The sequence below is a fragment of the Pseudorasbora parva genome, chromosome 17 (assembly GCF_024679245.1).
Source record: "Pseudorasbora parva isolate DD20220531a chromosome 17, ASM2467924v1, whole genome shotgun sequence".
NCBI lineage: Eukaryota > Metazoa > Chordata > Actinopteri > Cypriniformes > Gobionidae > Pseudorasbora > Pseudorasbora parva.
Genome location: NC_090188.1, coordinates 33,616,089 through 33,636,923, shown reverse-complemented (window position 1 = coordinate 33,636,923; position 20,835 = coordinate 33,616,089). Strand labels below are relative to the sequence as shown.

General features: G+C 36.5%; 1 protein-coding gene across 1 annotated transcript in view; it reads left to right on the top strand.

Moving 5' to 3' along the window:
- Window positions 1-20,835, top strand: part of prkceb (protein kinase C, epsilon b) — a 164,618-nt gene that overhangs the window by 101,495 nt on the left and 42,288 nt on the right. Inside the window, exons 9-11 of the mRNA XM_067421403.1 lie at window positions 852-1,066; window positions 1,176-1,349; window positions 16,081-16,235. Of these exons, the coding sequence (XP_067277504.1) occupies window positions 852-1,066; window positions 1,176-1,349; window positions 16,081-16,235 (544 nt within the window). The remainder of the gene's footprint in view (window positions 1-851; window positions 1,067-1,175; window positions 1,350-16,080; window positions 16,236-20,835) is intronic.

Below are 20,835 nucleotides of genomic sequence, written 5' to 3'. Positions count from 1 at the left end.
GAATAGTGCAAAAGTGCAAAAAACTCAATGATGTGAAATATTAAGCTTTACATTATAAATGTCTTTACTGTCACTTTTGATCAATTCAATGCACCTGTGCTGAATAAAACCAATAAAAAAAAAAAAAAAAAAAAATATATATATATATATATATATATATATATATATATATATATATATATATATATATATATATATATATATTAAACACAGTAATGTGATACTGTAGATATGATGCTTTACCTTTTACCCTTAGACTTCTATTGTAGGATTACATTACAGTTAACATGTTTTTACAAACTGCTTTTTGAATGTCACTCCAAAAAATTAATTGTTGGAGCAGTGTCAAGTGGGTTCCATGCAAGTAGTCATTTGTACAAATAACAATTTAGTTGTATGAACAAAATAAAATCAAGTAAAGCTGGCAAAATGTTGTTGAGTAAATACAAAATACACTTGAATTTGTCACTGTTACATAATATGTGTGTGTGTGTGTGTGTATATATATATATAAATTTCACCCTAAGACCTGTAATATGTGCCAACAAAGTAAATAAGATCGATTTTGATTTAATGCGGACTTTAATAATGTAACGTTACATTTGTAAACGTTTATCACATAAGGTATCTTATTACATAATGACGTAACCTTATTAAATTAACTATTTGCTTTACAAACAACTCAGTTAAATGTAGTTCATGTAGTTACATCTGTTTTTAAGTTAAGCAAATAAGGATGGTTTGAGTGAATCTAACAACAGTGAAAGTTAATTTTTGTTTGAGTGTATGACTCGCTCGATATGGGGTCAGATAGAATGGGATGTGATTTGTCTCTGTTTTGTGATCTGCAGATATAAAGGACCTGGAGAACATCAGAAAGGCACTTTCGTTTGACCATCGCGGTGAAGAGCTCAAGCCAGCCTCTTCCTCCTCTCTGACCGAGGGAGTGTCAGAGGAGACGGGGGAGGCGAGAGAGAACGGAGTGTTGAAGACCGTCCAGACTAAAAGGATGACGCTGGAAGATTTCTCCTTCATCAAAGTGCTCGGGAAAGGCAGCTTCGGCAAGGTGGAGCTTTGTGAAAATCTGTCCTCTGTTTTCTGCATATAGGTACCAGTATTGTCTGGTTTGTAATAAGGGCCCAGCAGTCTGAGCACAGTGTTGTCTTTGTGTACAGGTGATGCTGGCTGAGTTAAGAGGAACTGATGAGGTTTTTGCTGTGAAAGTGTTGAAGAAAGATGTCATCCTGCAGGATGATGATGTGGACTGCACAATGACCGAGAAACGCATTCTAGCCCTGGCCAGAAAACACCCTTACCTTACCCAACTCTACTGCTGCTTTCAGACCAAGGTGAGAGCCAGGAGTGTTTCTGCTCTAGAGTCAGTTTAGCCTCATTGCAAACTTGAAAATAATGAGCAAAATGGATAATTACTTCATTTCAATCAAGCACCAAATACCAAAACATTCATTCTTATATAGAAATTATGTTTTGCAGACTGCCACTAGATGGAACTGTAATATTACATTCTGTCAGGTATTCAGAAAGCAGCTCCTTTGCCTGTAGCTTACGGCAGCTCTTTATCTGAAGAGGGCAAGATTGTGGCATGGGCAATAATCGCAAAAACAGGTCTGTTCATTAAGAACACGGACACATTTTAGAAAAGGCTTACATTTTGAAATGTGTGTATTCAGGTTTCCAATTGAAACGTAAAAGGCTTTTAATTCAAATAAACCAGCCATAATCGCAGAAATAGGGTTTATACTCTGACATGAGAATAATACTTGAAATCAAAAGTGAACTGCTAAAATGATTGCATTGAAATTGAAATAAAATATTAATAAATTCCATTTCTTGTTGTAATTAGAACTATAAAAACACTTTAACTTACATTTACTTTGATTTGCTTAAATTACTTGTATTAGATAAACTACAAAGCAATATAAAAAATACAAAATAAAATCTAAATAAAACATTGTATATAAAACTAAAAATGTATAATAATAATAATAATAATAGTTATAATAATAATACATTTATGATTAAATCTAATTCTGTATGTGAATAGAAACATGTTTGTCTTTATTTTTATTTTTTTATTTGATTTAATTTGATATTTAAAAAAAAAAAAATATATATATATATATATATATATATGGTATATATATATATATATATATATATGGTATATATATATATATGGTATATATATATATATATATATATATATATATATATATATATATATATATATATATATATATATATATATATATATATATATATATATATATATATATATATATATATATATATATATATATATATATATATATATATATATATACCATCATTAAGCAAAGAAGAAGATTAAATATACAAAAAAAACTAATTAAATATTAAAATATAGATACAAATAATAAAGCCAAAAACTAAAAAGCTATAATAATAATAATAATAATTATCATATGAAAAGTCATGGAAGTTTCTTTACTGACCATACAATTATCCAGTTATGATCACCTCTATGTGATCAATATTTCTTTGTGTAGTTATTGTTCTATGAAATGATCATCCCATCATGAAACTTCATTGTCAAAATGTGTGGGACCCCTTTTTTCTGTTTTTTCTTCTGTAAAATCTCTCAGTTTCAGTCAATATCATGATAGGTGGTAAAGGGATTATTTATTGTCATGACTTATTATAATGATGAATATCAAATGCATTTGTGGTCTTATCCATTCCACAAACAGCACTGCAGCTGATCACATACAAATACGAATACACACACACACACACACACACACACACACACACACACACACACACACACACACACACACACACACACACACACACACACACACACAGTGAGGAACAAGTTGATCTGTTCGCCTGCACGAGTGCTCCCTGAAACAGAAGGGCAAGCACCTGTTTGATGGGAACATTTCTTTTATAGTCTATAATAAGCTCACATCAGATAAAGCCTCCACATTAGGTCACCATTCTAATTCTTGTTCAGTCTCTCTCGGTCTGCTGGTGTGATAATTGTTTTAGATAGAGCAGACTATTTAGGAACAGCAGCCGCGGCCAGACCTAAGCTCAAATGAACATCATGTTTATTTTCCTCCACTAAAACCTGGAGTCAGCCATCATGACGGCATCCTCCACTCCTCTAATTTATTTACTTCTGCAGTTTCCCCAAACAAGCAAAAAGAACATTGTGTTCTTACTGCGAACACGAGTGGGAGGAGGTGATGTGAAGGGGAGGGAAACGAGCACGCGGGAGAAGGAAAAGGGCGAGTGTAGCATGAAAGAAGTTTGAAAGGGTGGAAAAGGACAAGATGACCTCTTAAAGGTCCCGTTCTTCGCGATTCCATCTTTCAAACTTTAGTTAGTGTGTAATGTTGCTGTTAGAGAATAAATAATACCTGTAAAATTATAAAGCTCAATGTTCAATGCCAAGCAAGATATTTTATTTAACAGAAGTTCCCTTTCAAAGCCTACAGCGAACGGCCGATTTGGACTACACCCCTGCACTTCCTTCAGGAATGACGTCACTAGAACCGTTTGTTGACTAACCCTCCGCCCACAAGAACACGCAATAGGGGCATGGTCTTGTTGCTCTCCCACGTGGTGAAGAGCGCGCATTCAGCGCTTGCATCTCCCCGTTATGGTAAGAGGCGTAACCTTTCCGGGCAAAGTGCACTAAGCTGCTGTCGAATCACAACATGGGAAGCGCTGGCACAATCAGAACTCGTTACGTGTTTCTGAAGGAGGGACTTCCACTAGAACAAGGAAATCAGGCCGTTTTTAGGACAGAGGAAACAGCGCTGTACAGATAAGTAAATTGTGTGAAAAATACTGTGTTTTTTTTTACACGCGAAACATGAACTCATGTTATATTGCACACTGTAAACATAATCAAAGCACACACGAAGAACGGGACCTTTAAAGTCTTAAAGGACCATAAGAGTGATACGTTTTAACTGAAAGTGACATTTAAGAAAAGTGGCCGTGATTTAATGGCTTTCACTGTATTATTTAGGGTGAGTAAAGCAATGACAGGGAAATGGGCTCGGGAAATGCCATGTGCTTGATTCGAACCTGCACCGCCTGCACTGTCAGGCATGTGTACCTAATGATAGACCAGCGGTTAAAGGGTTAGTTCACCCAAAAGATAAATGTATGTAATTAATCACTCACCCTAATGTCGTTCCACACCCGTAAGACCTCCGTTCATCTCCGTTCATATTGATTCATGATTTGGATCGTGTGTCAAACTGCCAAAGTGCTGAAATCACGTGACATTGGCGATCCGAATCATGAATCAATCCGCTGATTCACAGCCATTTGAATCTTTATTTGAGGATTGAAAACAAACAGGGAAGAGAAGACAATGCTGAATAAAGTCATAGTTTTTGTTATTTTTGGACCAAAATGTATTTTTGATGCTTCAAGATTTTCTAATTAACCAACTGATGTCACATATGGACTACTTTGATGATTTTATTCCCTTTCTGGACATGGACAGTATAGTGTGCATACACTTGGATACGCTCTCTGACTAAATATAAAATATCTTAAACTTATGGGTGTGGAACAACATTAGGGTGAGTCATTAATGACATAAATTTCATTTTTGGGTGAACTAACCCTTTAATCCTGGTCCAGGGGACCCGCCGCTCTGCACATTTTTAGTGTCTCCCTTATTTAACACACAGCTCATTGAGAAGAGCTCAATGAACTCAAGTAAGGGGCCGTTTACGAAGCATTTTTCAAACTTTTGAAAACTATACCCTTATCGTCTCCATGTAAACAACACAAAATGCTCATTTGTGAAAACATATTGTCATGCATATTAGGGTTGGCCGATGTCTACCAATTTGGCAACAAACGATGTCTACAGTGAAACATTGCAATCGACGATGACATTGTCTGTGAGGTTTGGGTTGTTGAATGTACAGTGACGTGACAACTTCCAGATTCAAACTGTGCTTTTGCGCTATGGCTGGCCCTGAGCCAGAGGCGGACACACGCTCAGCACTTTTCATATATCACAACTATTTAAATAATGATATTCTTGTGTAATCGACGTGTCATCCTCAATAAACCTGTCTCTTGCCTAATACCCACAATTTTTTTTATATTTCGATCTATCCATCATTACCTGATGGAGTTTTGGTTCCTTGTATATATATATATATATATATATATATATATATATATATATATATATATATATATATATATATATATATATATATATATATATATATATATATATATACATTAACTCACTCACCTAAAGGATTATTAGGAACACCATACTCAGCTTGAATTTACAGGTATGTTCCTCTTTGGCTAATGTACTTTCAAGATGAAGGGGCAACATGGCGACCGGCATTCGAAACCCTGACCCGTATGTTTTTTCGAAGGCATATTATAAACTTACGAGAATACTTTATTACTTGAAAGAAGTAAATATACATTAATGAGCACATATATTTTTGAAAGAACTAAGTGTTTTTAGCTAAGAATAAACAAAAAAAGTTACACAGTGTAGCTTTAATTCTATGTGGCATTGATTCAACAAGGTGCAGAAAGCATTCTTTTGAAATGTTGGCCCATATTGATAGGATAGCATCTTGCTATGATGGAGATTGATGGAGATTTGTGGGATGAACATCCAGAACATGAAGCTCCCGTTCCACCACATCCCAAAGATACTCTATTGGGTTAAGATCGGGTGACTGTGGGGGCCATTTTAGTACAGTGAACTCATTGTCATGTTTAAGAAACCAATTTGAAATGATTCAAGCTTTGTGACATGGTGCATTTTCCTGCTGGAAGTAGCCATCAGAGGATGGGTATGTGGTGGTCATAAAGGGAGGGACATGGTCAGAAACAATGCTCAGGTAGGCCGTGGCATGTGAACGATGCCCATTTGGCACTAAGGGACCTACAGTGTGCCAAGAAAACATCCCCCACACCATTACACCACCACCAGCAGCCTGCACAGTGGTAACAAGACATGATGGATCCATGTTCTCATTCTGTTTACGCCAAATTCTGACTCTACCATCTGAATGTCTCATCAGATATCGAGACGCATCAGACCAGGCAACATTTTTCTAGTCTTCAACGTTCCAATTTTGTTGAGCTCGTGCAAATTGTAGCCTCTTTTTCCTATTTGTAGTGGAGATGAGTGGTACCCGGTGGGGTCTTTTGCGGTTGTAGCCCATCTGCCTCAAGGTTGTGCGTGTTGTGGCTTTACAAATGTTCTGCTGCATACCTCGGTTGTAAGTGTGGTTATTTCAGTCAAAGTTGCTCTTCTATCAGCTTGAATCAGTCGGCCCATTCTCCTCTGACCTCTAGCATCAACAAGGCATTTTTGCCCACAGGACTGCCGCATACTGGATGTTTTTCCCTTTTCACACCCTTCTTTGTAAACCCTAGAAATGGTTGTGCATGAAAATCCCAGTAACTGAGCAGATTGTGAAATACTCAGACCGGCCCGTCTGGCACCAAAAACCATGCCACGCTCGAAATTGCTTAAATCACCTTTCTTTCCCATTCTGACATTGAGTTTGGAGTTCAGGAGATTGTCTTGACCAGGACCTCACCCCTGAATGCATTGAATCAGCTACCACAGTCTTTGACTTCAGCATGTGACAACTAAATCTAAAAGTCCATGAATATGAAACAGAACACACAGAACATCACACCTAGCTTCCTAGGTTGTGAATCAGTATATCGTGTACACAAATTCAGTAAGTAAGGACTTTCTTTGTCAAATAAAGGATTTTAAAAAATATTCTTAAAAAAGTATCCTGCAAAACTTTATCACAAAAAGATAAGCAGCACAACTGTTTTTAACATTGATAATAACAGGAAATATTTATTGAGCATCAAATTAACTATTAGAATGATTTATGATGAATCATGTGATACTGAAGACTGGAGTAATGCTGAAAATTCAGCTTTGATATCACAGGAATAAATTACATTTTAAAATATGTTCAAATAGAACAGTTAAATAACAGTTTGCAAAAGTACATTGTAAAATTTTGTCACAGTCAAATATTGCATGAATAATTATAATGGTGATAATAATAATTGTTATTTGTTTTGGAGGGATTTGTTCTTGTATTTATTTTGTACCAGAAGAGGGTGATTGCCATTAGCTTTATGTAATGTGGTTCTGATGCTTATCAGGCCTGATGTGTATTCCATATGCTGTTTGTTTACTTTTCAAAAAACCCCACCCCCTCCCCTCCCTTCCCCCCTCACACACACACACACACACACACACACACACACACACACACACACACACACACACACACACACACACACACACACACACACACACACACAGAGAGAGAGAGAGACTTTTGGTTTTCCATGTTTAATGGGGATATTTCATAGACATAATGTTTTATACTGTACAAACTGTATATTCTACCCCCAACACTAAACCTACTACCTACCTACCATCATAGAAAAGTTTGGATAATTTAGATAAAAAAAAAATAAAAAAAAATAGACTATAGTCTATATAATTTATAAGCTGGTTTCTTCTTGAGGACCAAATCAGTGTATCCACAAGGTCAACATTTACTGGTATTACTATACTTTTGGGGTCAATTGGTTCCCATAATGTAAGGAATAACAGGGCCACACACACTTTGAGTTTCCATGTTTGATGTGGATCCTATAAACGTAATATGTTTTGTACTGTACAAACTGTATATTCTATCCCCCAACACTAACCCTACCCTTAAACCTACCTATCAAAGAAAACGTTGGCTATTTTAGATTTTCAAAAAAGGCCATTCTGTGTGATTTATAAGCTAGTTTCCACACGGAAAAAAATATATACATATAAAAATTATTTTGGCAGTAGCCAAATAATGGGCCATATAATGTAGGGAGTACAAGGAACACACACACACACACACACACACACACACACACACACACACACACACACACACACACACACACACACATGCAGCAACATCTGCTGTCATTAAATATGAAGAAAATTATACTAGAAAATAGTTTTTTGGTCAGAAGATTACAGACAGAGTACAGATTTGACATTTATCCAACATATTTCTTTTTTTGGACAAAGATTACACACTTGCAGTATCCAGCATTTCGCATTTAATCAGATCTTAAACTGAATGAATGCAGGTGTGTGTTCCCTTCTTTTTCTTTCGTTCTTTTCTTTCTTGTTTTCTCTCATCAGCTCTTTGTTGCCTCACACGTAGCATGGCAGGCTGACCTCTTGTTGACATGCTCCGTTTCTCGCTCCATTTCGTGTTCCCTCAATGCTTAATTTGCCATCAGGCACTGCTGAGGACGCCTTCGCCCGGACTTGCTCTGCCCCTCAGCATCAGTAGAGCCGAGGTCAAGCGTTCACCCCCCATTTATGTTGTATTTACTCTGATAGACTTTCCCTATAGATAACCCATCACTTCCAATGCACAATATAATTATTTGATGTGTATATTGAACAAAGTAAGAGACTCTAATAAAATGGAACTATAGCATATTTCATTCACAGTGCTTTGCATTGAAATTATACACTAGCGTTCAAAAGTTTAGGGTGTATACAAACTTTTTAAAAGACATTTTTGAAAGATGTCTCTTATGCCTCTTATTAAATATTATTAAAATGTACAATAACGCTGATGCTGATTTTATGCTCACTCAATAATTTATTATTATCATGTAATTATTATGTTAGCAACAGTTTTTTGTGGAAACAGTGATACTTTTTTCAGGATTCTTTGAGTATTAGGAGTTTCAGATAAACAGCATATATGAAATATAAATCTTTTGTATAAACATAATTTAATACATGTAATGCATCCTTGCTGGATAAAACACATACTTACCATAAATATACTTAAACCCAAACTTTTGAATAGTAATATTAGTTTAGTTGATGCCTAAATCAAGTTTTAAGTTAAAAATTCTGCATGAAAGAAAGTATTTTTCACCATTTTTTAATCACCTTTTTTATTTCTCTTGGTAAATGAAGCTGCAAAATGATTTTTATCAACTACAAATAATCCATGTCATCTTTCAGTTATGAGCTCATTAGATTGCAAGCATTTATAAACTTTAATATAATTGGAAAATTCTTTTTAAAAGTTTTAGAAATGTTTTAACAAGTTTTATATGAAGTATAACATCAACTTAAAATAATACAAAAATAAGAGAATAAATGTTTCATGGATTAAAATAATTTCTAAAGAGATAAAAGGACACAAATTGGAATTTAGAAACAAACTAAAGTTAGGTAAATTAGAATTAAAGTTAGTAAGACGTTTCTTTACAATAACTAACAAAGCTAACTTTAGGTGTTGTTTTTTATGTTTTTAATAGTTATAGAATTATGTGGGGTTTCCCCCTTCAAAGTGCATTATGTGTGAATGTTTTTGAAATATTAAAGGTCCTCAATAGCTGGTAGCAACAATAAGCTCGTGGCCTTAATTACCAGGGAAAACACATACTAAAAATGCCTACAATGAATTCAAGACACTTTTTTAGATTAAACTTACTAGCCAAGTGTACAAATGTTAATAGTGATGTTTCAGAGGCATGTCATTTTTATAAAATAAAGGCATGGCATGAGCCATGAGCCATTTTAGGTTGTTCCTAAAATATGCACTCTAATGAACCAGAGTTTTATCATGATTTTCAGACAGCAATCAGCTTTAGGATCACGGTACAGCTCTTATCCACCTAATTACAGATAAGCAATGTAAATAACATTATACAACCAGCCAAAGCACATATGGAAACATATGGAGCTGAAAAACTGAAAAGGCTGTGAGAGAGAGCGAGAAAAAATAATAATTATACGACTGTTCATAATTAAAAAAAGTTTTCATGATCACTTCCAATTTGGCTCGTTTATACTCCCATGTACACTTAACTTCTTAACCAAGGTCGTGGAATGAGATTTCTTCCTCTCTTTGGCTCATCCCTGCTCTTGGACAGCAGGTTGGAGCGCTCCCAGATGTCTTGGCCAGGCTCCCTTACATTTATGTTCTGTAGTTGCTCCATTAATCGCAGTCAGTTTGCGGCTGCTCACTTTGTGGCATCTGTGTAAAGGCAGCCGTACCTGTCTCCACTTCAGCTGAAGAAGACAGAATACACACAGTCCGCAGTCACAGTCCATATCACAGATGCATGTTTTGTTAAAAGTCCCTAATTCACCATTTACATTCAAGTGTGAAGTAACTCTTTTCACGGATTGAATTTGGCATGTGTTTGCTTTTCTGCACCCTTAACAAAATACTCATGAGTGATATATGGATTATAATAGAATTCAGTGTACTACTACAGCTTGTTCTCACAAGCAGAAAACCAAGATTTTTTTATTTATTTAACTGAATTCCTAAAAGAATATCCGTCTTTGTAAGTGACGGCAAATTACAGAAACAATCATATTTTGAGTTTCTATTTATTAAACCAATTTACTTCATTGCATCAACTCAATAAACTCAAAATTTTAAGGCAACTAGGTTACTTACTTTTGTAAGTTAAACCAAAAATTTTTTTTACAGTGTAGATAGCTGGATAGATAACTAGTCAGACAGAGATAGATAGATAGATAGATAGATAGATAGATAGATAGATAGATAGATAGATAGATAGATAGATAGATAGATAGATAGATAGATAGATAGATAGATAGATAGATAGATAGATAGATAGATAGATAGATAGATAGATAGATAGATAGATAGATAGATAGATAGATAGATAGATAGATGCAGGCATGCATACATACATACATCTTTTTTGTGTGTATAATTGTAAATTATGTTAATCCGGAGCCCAATGGCCTGTGGGGGAACAGTGATCCTGTCAGAAACAAAGTGCGGCACCACAACAGGAAAAAGACATTTCCCCAAGCATGCATGTTAGGAACGGCGAACATTTTACTGTAGATTTAAGTCTAAGTGCAACTTCTTGCATAATCATTATTTACATCAGTGTAATAGACATTTGGCAAGATAGATGGCTAAAGTTTCATAGATTTCTATTGTTTGTTCTTATCATAAGAAACATCCCCAGCTCATGTTTAGCAACATTTACAGTACACCAAGAGTATAAATATCCTGTTGTTTTCATATTTGTCTAGTATCAGGTTGCATCCATGTGAAGAAACCAGAATACCTAGTTAGCACTGACTTACATACTAAGCCCTGTTTATTCAGCGTCTGTGTTTTTTCAGCACCCTCTGCTACACTGAGCTTAATAAGCTTTTCTCTGAATAAACATTGCTCTCAGAAATGTGTTCTCAAACACAGTGTTTTATATGGAACAGTGACATGCTCAAACCTGAAAACGCATCCAAATGGACCAAGTAAGAACATTATGATGGACAGAGAGAGAGAGAGAGAGAGAGAGAGAGAGAGAGAGAGAGAGAGAGAGAGAGAGAGAGAGAGAGAGCAACATAGTTTTTGCATATAAGTTATGTAAAGAAGCTTAAATGAGTTTTTACTACTTTACACAAGCTCACTGGATCTTAATAAAAAGTAAAACACTTTTTTTTTAAGGTGTAGCTTGATGACACTGGGATTTCACTAAGCTTTTATTATGCCACAGTCACCGCTTCTGCTTTTTCTGGTCATGCATATGCAGCGCTTTTATCATATTAAATAAATTAGTTGAGTGTGTTGAAAGTTATGTTATTATGCTTCTCTGTGTGTTCGCTCAGTGGCTACTATAATACACTTTTTGCACACTGCAGTAAGCTAGATCGATATTAGCAAGCCAGGATACAGTGTAGTTCCTTAGGGTGACCACATTTGAAGACCACTTTATTTCCATCATACATGGCATGTGAGGACTACATGCAGGACCATGTCTAAAAAAACATTTACCAAATAAGAAAGCCAAAGATAGACTGTTGAAAGCAACCATATCAACAGCTGACGCACAGCATTAAAACTAGGGACGGGTATCGTTATGGTTTTAACCGTATATCTACTCTTACCAATAATTGATCTGGTACCATATTCTTTATATGCATATAATTTATATTCTTTCTGTATATATTGTATCATTAACTGTTCATTTTGTATCTGCATCTCTTCCAGCAAAATAATATACAAAACATGACTAATATTTTAAAGGTCTAGTCCAGGGGTCCCCAGACTCGGTCCTGGAGGGCCGCTGTCCTGCAGAGTTTAGCTCCAACCCCAATCAAACACACCTGAAACAGCTAATCAATGTCTTACTAGGTCCTACAAAGGCATTGATTATCTTTTTCAGGTTTGTTTGATTGGGGTTGGAGCTAAACTCTGCAGGACAGCGGCCCTCCAGGACCAAGTTTGGGGACCCCTGGTCTAGTCATTATTTTAATCAGCGTCCACCTATTAATTGGTGCCCCGGGGCACTCGCCCAATCCTGTCGATGGATAAACCGGCCCTGGATATTAGGCATGGTAAAACATGGTATTTGCTGTAAATCAAGACAATGAGATTTAAACATTAAAACAATGTTGTCAATGGTGGGCTATATAACAATTATTAGTTTTCTGTTTATTAATGTATCCAAACAGTTACTTACCTGTCTAAGAAAACAGATAATATATTAAAGTGTCTTTGGTGTTTACATGGTTTCTACAAACAAATAAAAAATTATAGGGTGTCATCGATAGTCGACACACAGACACGGTATGTCTCCTAGTTAAAATTGTCTTAGAAACATTTGGAATAATGCAAGTACATAAGTCAACAAAATATATAGCATTGTTCTAGTGTTTTTGGGATATTTTAATCCAAAAACCTTACATATTGTGCCTTTAAAACATAAAATCCGAAATGTTAGAGACATAAAAAAGTTGTGCTTGTGAAAGTGGTTAGGATCGATCAACTGTCTATGTCAGACTTGGGCTCAGAACTGATATTCCAATACTAGTATCACCCTGTACCCAACTGGTTTCTCACTGAAGCTAAGCAGGGCTGAGGCTGGTCAGTACCTGGATGGGAGACCAACTGGGAAAACCAGGTAGCTGCTGGTAGAGGTGTTAGTGAGGCCAGCAGGTGGTGCTCACCCTGTGCTGTGTGTGGGACGTAACACCCCAGTATAGTGATGGGGACACTTTACTGTCAAAAAGCACCATCCTTTGAATGAGATGTTAAACCGAGGCCCTGACTCTCTGTGGTCGTTAAAAATCCCAAACTTGGCCAGGATGCCGGGGTTACACCCCTACTCTTTATCGAAGGACATCCTGGCCAAATTTGCCCATTGGCCTCTGTCCATTATGGCCTCCTAATCATCCCAATATACTGATTGGCTTCATCACTGTCTCCTCTCCACCAATCAGCTGGTGTGTGGTGAGCATTCTTGTGCAATATGGCTGCCGTCACATCATCCAGGTGGAAGAAGGAGAAGAAGTTTTATTTATATAGTGTTTTTCCAAAGCTCAAGGTCACTTTAGATAGTATTAGACAATACATTTGCACAAAATTACATTAGCATATACACAAGACAAGAACAGGTCTTCCAAATTGAATAGATAAGTCTTAAGATGGGTCTTGAAGGTGGAAAGTGATGGTAAATTACACAATGATAGAGGAAGCGAATTCCATAATTTTGGTGCATTGATACTAAATGCCGTACCACCTACAGTGGACAACCTAAAATGAGGAGTGGACAAAAGACCAAGCTCAGATGATCTGAGGGACCGGGCAGGAGAGTGGTGGTGTAGTAAGTAAGACAGATATGGAACATTTAATGCCTTAAATGTTCCCTTAAAATTAATACGTGATGCCACAGGTAGCTAGTGAAGATCACGCAGTAAAAGAGTTATGTGAGCAGAGCCCCTGGTGGAGGTAAGACATACTGTGAACATACTGTAACCTAGCAATAGGTTTTAAGGAAGACCTAGAAACATTGAGTAATCCAAATGGGATGTGATTAATGCATGAATTAAAATTTCTGCATCAGCCTAAGTGAGAGAAGATCGAAGATGTGTAATATTACGGAGATGGAAAAAAGAGTTTTTAACAATAGAAGAAATATGACAGGCAAAAGTGAGAGATGAATCAAAAACGACACCAAGATTACGGACAGAAGAAGAAGGCTTAAGATCAACCCCATCGATTTCCAATGACAAGTCAGTTCTTTTGACTATGGTTGCAGAGCCATTTCATTAGGAATTCAGTTTCGGTACTACTGCAACACCATGCAGTACCGCAAGAACGATTAGAGAACATACACCGAGTATGCAAAATAAGAATGATTTTATTAGTGTCCTCATAATTCTGGACTCACTGTATGTGGTTAAAGCACAGAGTCCATTCATAGCTTTGGACTTAAAGATAAACATTCTTGATTAATGTCCAGGGCCACACACACAAAACACTCTGTACTGAAATTATAATTATTTCCTGTTGCTATCAGCTTTACAAAGCTGGTCGTTTGTTAAGCTAGTGCGGAGTGCGGTAATCTCACTGTGGGGAACGACAATTACCATAAAGAAAAGTGGGGCACAACTTCAGCCAACACCAGCTAACCGAAGAAAGCTCACTCTCAGTGTTTTTACTTCTTTCATTTAGGTGATACACTTTTCATGTTTCTTTAAGGTTAGCGTGTGTCTGGTTTGTGTTATGTAGGTTGTACTGTAACACTCATTCATATGTAGTGTAGATGAAGCCCGGCTGATACACTCAGCTAGACCGGCTTGTTGGGTCTTGGCGGTTATCTGGTGATCAGGCCTTTTCTCTAGCACGGCGCGGGACACCAGTATCTGTGCATTTCTAATTAGAGGCAGGAAATGTTTATTGGCATATGATTGGGTGGGCCTTTGCTGTAACTTTGGGCACATTTTAAACAAACTATTTCAGCATCCTGTTTAAATTCGCTTTCATAGCAAAGGGACAGGCAGGGCAGACTGGCTCACAATTACATAAGATTACAATGAAATCATGATTTCAATTGAAAAATATCAGCATGTCATTCATATCAGCAAAGTGAACCAGATTTATGAGGCTTGAAATGTTTGAAAATATCACCCGCACTTCTCTTTGTTTATTGTTGTCTAAATTCTGAGACAAGACATGGGTAGTAAGGAATATGATATTAGATTGATTGGTTGAATATTGAAGGGAATATTTTCCACACCTCCTTTTCACTCCAAATCTATTTGCAAATATATCTGCAACATACAAAATATAAACAAATATATATATATATATATATATATATATATATATATATATATATATATAAATAAAAAAAAACATTCAATCAGGTATAATTTATCATCGTTATACTTTTTCAAATTCGCTGGTAAACAGGTTCTTCTCCACGGTTTCCATCATATAGCCGAATGAACGCTGTATATGTATATGTATATGTTTGTATCATGTATATGTTTGTTCACAGTTCCGCATATTTCCTAAGGCCAATCTGACTAGGACATGAGTCACATAGCTGGACTCGCAGTATGTGTGGGTTTGATATACATCTTGATTCTTTGAAATGATGTGCATGACCCACTGAAGATAATGAGTTATTTTCTATTCAGCCCGAGCAGGGCAATGGGTTCATGCTTTCCTAGAACGAATGGATGCTTCTAGGCCTGTCTTCCCTCTCATTGACTCTGAACTTCCCAACATTTATATTCTATTCTGTGGCCTGTTTGTCTTTTAACCCCAGTCACGGTTAATTGGTGTCATAATCTCTCAATGCTTTTTTTTGTTTGGTTTTGGAAGTACATTCCCCTATGTCTAAATCCTTTATGCGAGACAAAGGGGAAATATTTTAATGGTGTTTGATTTTATTAAAGGATCTTGAAAGTTGTGGGCGCATCACTGTGTTAAAATGTGAATGGAAAAATTGACTCTTGTGAGACATTTCTTTGTAATGGCATTCACTCCATCTAATGAGTTTTCATGTCCTTGTTTACCAAAAATAAAAGTTAGGATGAAGGCTTCCTCGAAAGAATCTTTTATGGGATTATTATGGGACTGGAATGTTTTAATGGAACATTTAGAAAAGTTATTGAGTAATGAACCTGCTTCTTCTATTTTGTATCTCCAGGACCGTTTGTTCTTTGTCATGGAATATGTGAATGGTGGAGACCTAATGTTCCAGATCCAGCGTTCACGCAAATTCGATGAAGCTCGTTCCCGGTTCTATGCTGCTGAGGTGACCTCAGCCCTTATGTTCCTGCACCAAAATGGGGTCATTTACAGGTAAATTCATTGCATGGCATTTAACCACTGTTAATGGCCGAAGGTCAAATAACATTCAGCCGTTGTTTGGTTTCAAACCGTAAACTTCTTCTGTTTGTCTCACTGATAGACATAGCATCATTGTTAAGTAACCAGAAGAATGGAATGTATTGAACCATCTAAGCCAAAATACCATTGTAACACACAAAAGATGCATTCCAAATTTTGAGAAATTTTAGTGTGTTCATTTTTGGACTGGAAATTAGGCATCCATTCCAAGTGTTTGCTCAAGTTTAATCCGGAATCCAGATCATTTATTTTCTTGGAGGTCTGTCACGCAATTCTGCACAGATTAGGTCTGAAGCGAATCAAATGAGGTCTGTATCACATGAACTAGCTCTGGCACGGTGCATTGTATCTTTAGGAACCATTTTGCCTAGAGACAGGAGCCCTTGTCTGCCTTGTTTACCTCAGGTTGTTTACTTTGATGAGCTATGTGCAATGATTTATTCGTTCCCAGACAGTTTGTTTACCCTCTCAATTGTGTGTCATTAACCACACACAACGGTTAGTGCTTCTGGGGCTGGAAGGCCAGGCTTTCCTTGGGATCATTCTTATCCATCGCTGGCTTAGTTTTAATGTAGAATCCATCTTTTCTGTCCAGAAATATAATTAACATGCATGCTGTTTACGTACAACTTTATTTTGTAGTTTTGACATCATGCATAGAATGCATAAAATTGTATGCACAAGGTCAGCAGTATAAAATAAAGCTGCACGTAAACAACATGCAGACTTTGATGTTTTGGACAGTATTACATGAAAATAACAAGATAAATCTGTAATTTGTTATACAGATTAATTTGTAATTTCACTGTAAAATCGTATGCACGAGGCCAGCAATATAAAATAAATATGCACATAAACAACATGCAAACCTATGATGGACAAAATGACAAGTTGAATCTGTAAAATGATACAGTATATGAATCTGTAATACAGATTCATTTGTATTTTCACTGTACAATCATATGCATGACGACAACAGTATAAAATGAATGGTTGACACCATGAATGTAAACAGCATGAAAACCTATGAGGATTTTGGACAAAATGACAAGTTGAATCTGTAAAATGATTCATGAATCTGTAATTGTAAATTTGTACACATGTACACAAAATTGTACACATGATGACAACAGTACAAAATAAAGCTGCACGCAAACAACATGCAAACCTATGATGTTTTTGGACAGTATGATTAAAAAAGACAAGTAAAAAAACAAGTTGAATCTGTAAAATGACTTATGAATCTTTAATACAGATTAACTGGTCATTTTAATCTAAAATTATATGCATGACACTAACATAAAATAAAGCTTCACGTAAACATGATACACATTTTTGTACAGTATGAGTACAATATTTGAGTTTTGTACAATATTTGTAATTTTAGAGATTTTGTAGCTGGTTCAATAGAATAATGTCACATAAAGCTGAGAGCCCAAGTCATCATGACCCCTTCTTCCCGTCGCCCCTCTGGCCCTCGCTAAACCCAGTGACCTGTGAGTTTCCTCATCCACCCATTCTCGGCCTGCTCCTGAGCTCTTTCTGGTCTTGGGCAGGAAGAATCTCATTTGGAGCTTAATGTTGTATTGAATTAAATCCACCTCCTTCCCACATTGGCCTTCCTGGACCCAGACTTTCAGAGACTGAAGGGAAATGGGGAGTTCTTATGAAATTAGGACACTTAAGGCGAATAGGTCAAGCAGAGGTCCGGTGGTTCTAATTACGCTGAATTTATTATTTTTCCCCTTGAAATTATCAATAATCTCTGCTGTTAGCTACTCAAGAGACTCGTACACCATGTTATTGTTATGTTCAACAAAAAGAAAATAAATATGTCATATAAACTTTCTTTGGATTGCAAGGTACAAGAAACCAAAATGTAAATTACAACACTGAACTCGTCAAATTCACCAATATTACAGCCTGATACATTTTTATGGTCAGGTCCATTGCTCATTTAAAGCACAAAGTGAGTTCCCTGAAAAAAAAATCCCTCTCCATTCACTTCATTAGCAGGATCTATTTAAGAACACAGTGTTTTGGATGACCGCCATGACATCCATTCATGTCTCTTACCCACCTTACAGTCGTCTGACCCCTTGTTTATGCTTATAATCGCTGACATGATGTTTCTTTGGCAAGCAAGTTGACAGGATGTGATTCAGTCAATGTGAATGGCTTATTGTGTGTTATAAGAATAACAGTACACACACATACACCTCAGATCGGCTCAGGCGCCAGTTCCGTCAATTACCTGATGATGACGACTAGCCTGTGAAACGCTGGACCAACTTCACCCTCAGTGAAGGTCATTTTAAGTGCAAAGCATGCTGGGAGATTGATTGATCGGAGGGCTCGTCTAATCTGGCTCTGTCTTTGCTTAGCCCAACACAGGAAAAAACAAAGGAAACATAAACTGTACATGTACTTCATACAGGAGATGAGGATTACAAAATAATAAGTTGTTCTGGGCACCAACGTCTCACTAGGGACATGAAACATTTCACTCATCTATCTGTGTGAACTGTGAATATACTTCATAAGGGAAATTGTTCACTACTATGTATAGGGCAGATTATGGTAAATTGTCACATAAAAAAAAAAAAAACACCTACCACACATTTTATTTATGGAACCCACACGGACATACAGCAAGATCAACTATATAATGAAGGGAGATTGCATTTCACAGTTTAAAGGGGTGATGAATTGAGAAATCAACTTTCGCTTGAGCTGTTGATATATAAAAAGTGATGGTAATATAAGAATATCCTCTAGGTTTCAGAGCTGAAAACTTCCTTGCTAGTCAAAGAAATCTTTTATAGACACCAGGCTCAGCAAGCGGCCCTGTGCTTCATACTGACGTCAGTGCGCGACAAAACACGCCTCCTTAGAACGTGTAATTCAGTAGCCCCCCCCCCCCCCCCCCCCCCCCCCCACCAACTCATGGAGCTGTTCGGTCGATCACAAGCCAGCAGCAATAAACATGTGGAAGATAGCAAGCAAGATATTGTGGAAGGACACAGTCGCTGCATTAGCTTCTTTCGGATCATAATATTAGGAATGTGTGATACTTCATTTATTTTTAATGAAGTTCCAGCTCACGTGGGGAAGACATGTTCACTTCATTTCACTGCCTAATCGTTTGTAAACCAATCTCTGGTCAATACTGGATTTGGATCTGACAGGAATGGTGCAGCACACGTATGTGAGTAAAACGTGTTTTTATATGTAATAGTATTGCATTGTTATAGATCGTTTTGCTTATGTGGACGTGTCTAACAGAGCATGCATTTAGCACGCTGCATGGGTCAGGGCTCGCAAAGCCCTTCATTCTGGAGAATCATTCTGGTTGCCGCTTCTCCCTCAATCTTTCCGAGTCTCCTCTCTCATGTGAACTAACAGGGGAGCTTAAGCTCATTAAATATGCAAATATTACCCAATCCTAGCCATGGGCGTTTACTTCCAAGTCTCCAGTGCAGCACGCCCATCAAAACCCAGAGTTTTGGAGAGAGCCTCAAAATCAGTGTAGAAAAGAGCGTATTACTTATTGGTTATGATGTAAAAACTACACGAACATCATTAGTTGACCTCAGACAACAGTATACATTTTTTTTTAAAGCCAGTTCATGACACCTTTAAACTGCATACTTATTATGACATGTCAGGGCAAGTCACATTTGTATATGTTGTAATTTAATATATTTTTCACTGTCACTTTTGATCAATTGAATACTGAATACATCCTTGCTGAATAAAAACAATATTGAAGTTTTGAGCAGTAGTGTGCAGCACTATATATATAATATATATATAGTGTGCAGCACTATATATATAATATATATTATTATTATTATTATTATTATTTTTTTTAATATAATTTTTATTATATTATTTTATTCAGCAAAGATGTATTCAATTGATCAAAACTGTGAATTGCAATCTCCCTTCATTATATAGTTGATCTTGCTGTATCTGTGTGGGTTCCATAGATACAATGTGAGGTAGGTTTTTTTTTTTTTATGTGACAACTTACCCAAATCTGTCATATACACATTAGTGAACAATTTCCCTTATAAAGTATATTCACAGTTCATACAGACAGATTAGTGAAATGTTTCATGTCCCTAGTGTCCCTATATGTGTGTGTGTGTGTGAGAGAGAGAGAGATTCATCACTACATGACGCTAATTACGCTAATGGCACAAACTTCACATACTTTTGTAATTTATTTGCGTTAAGTGCGTTAAATTATTTTAGCGAGTTAAGGATTTTGGAAATAACCGCATGGTTTAATGGTTAGCTTTGGGGTTAGAGGCTAGAAAATGTCATAACCTCACCATAAAAACCATTATGGCTGCGGAATGTCCTGATAAAATGTCCTGATAGGACTACTAACAACGTCTCCGTGTGTGTGTATGCGCGCGTGCATGTGTGCATTTAGTGTTTCATAATTGTTTTTACATTCAAGTTTGAAAAGCATTAAAGAATCAATAATATATTTTAATCTGAGATAATTTGTGAAAGGGTGTGTGTGTGTGTGTGTGTGTGT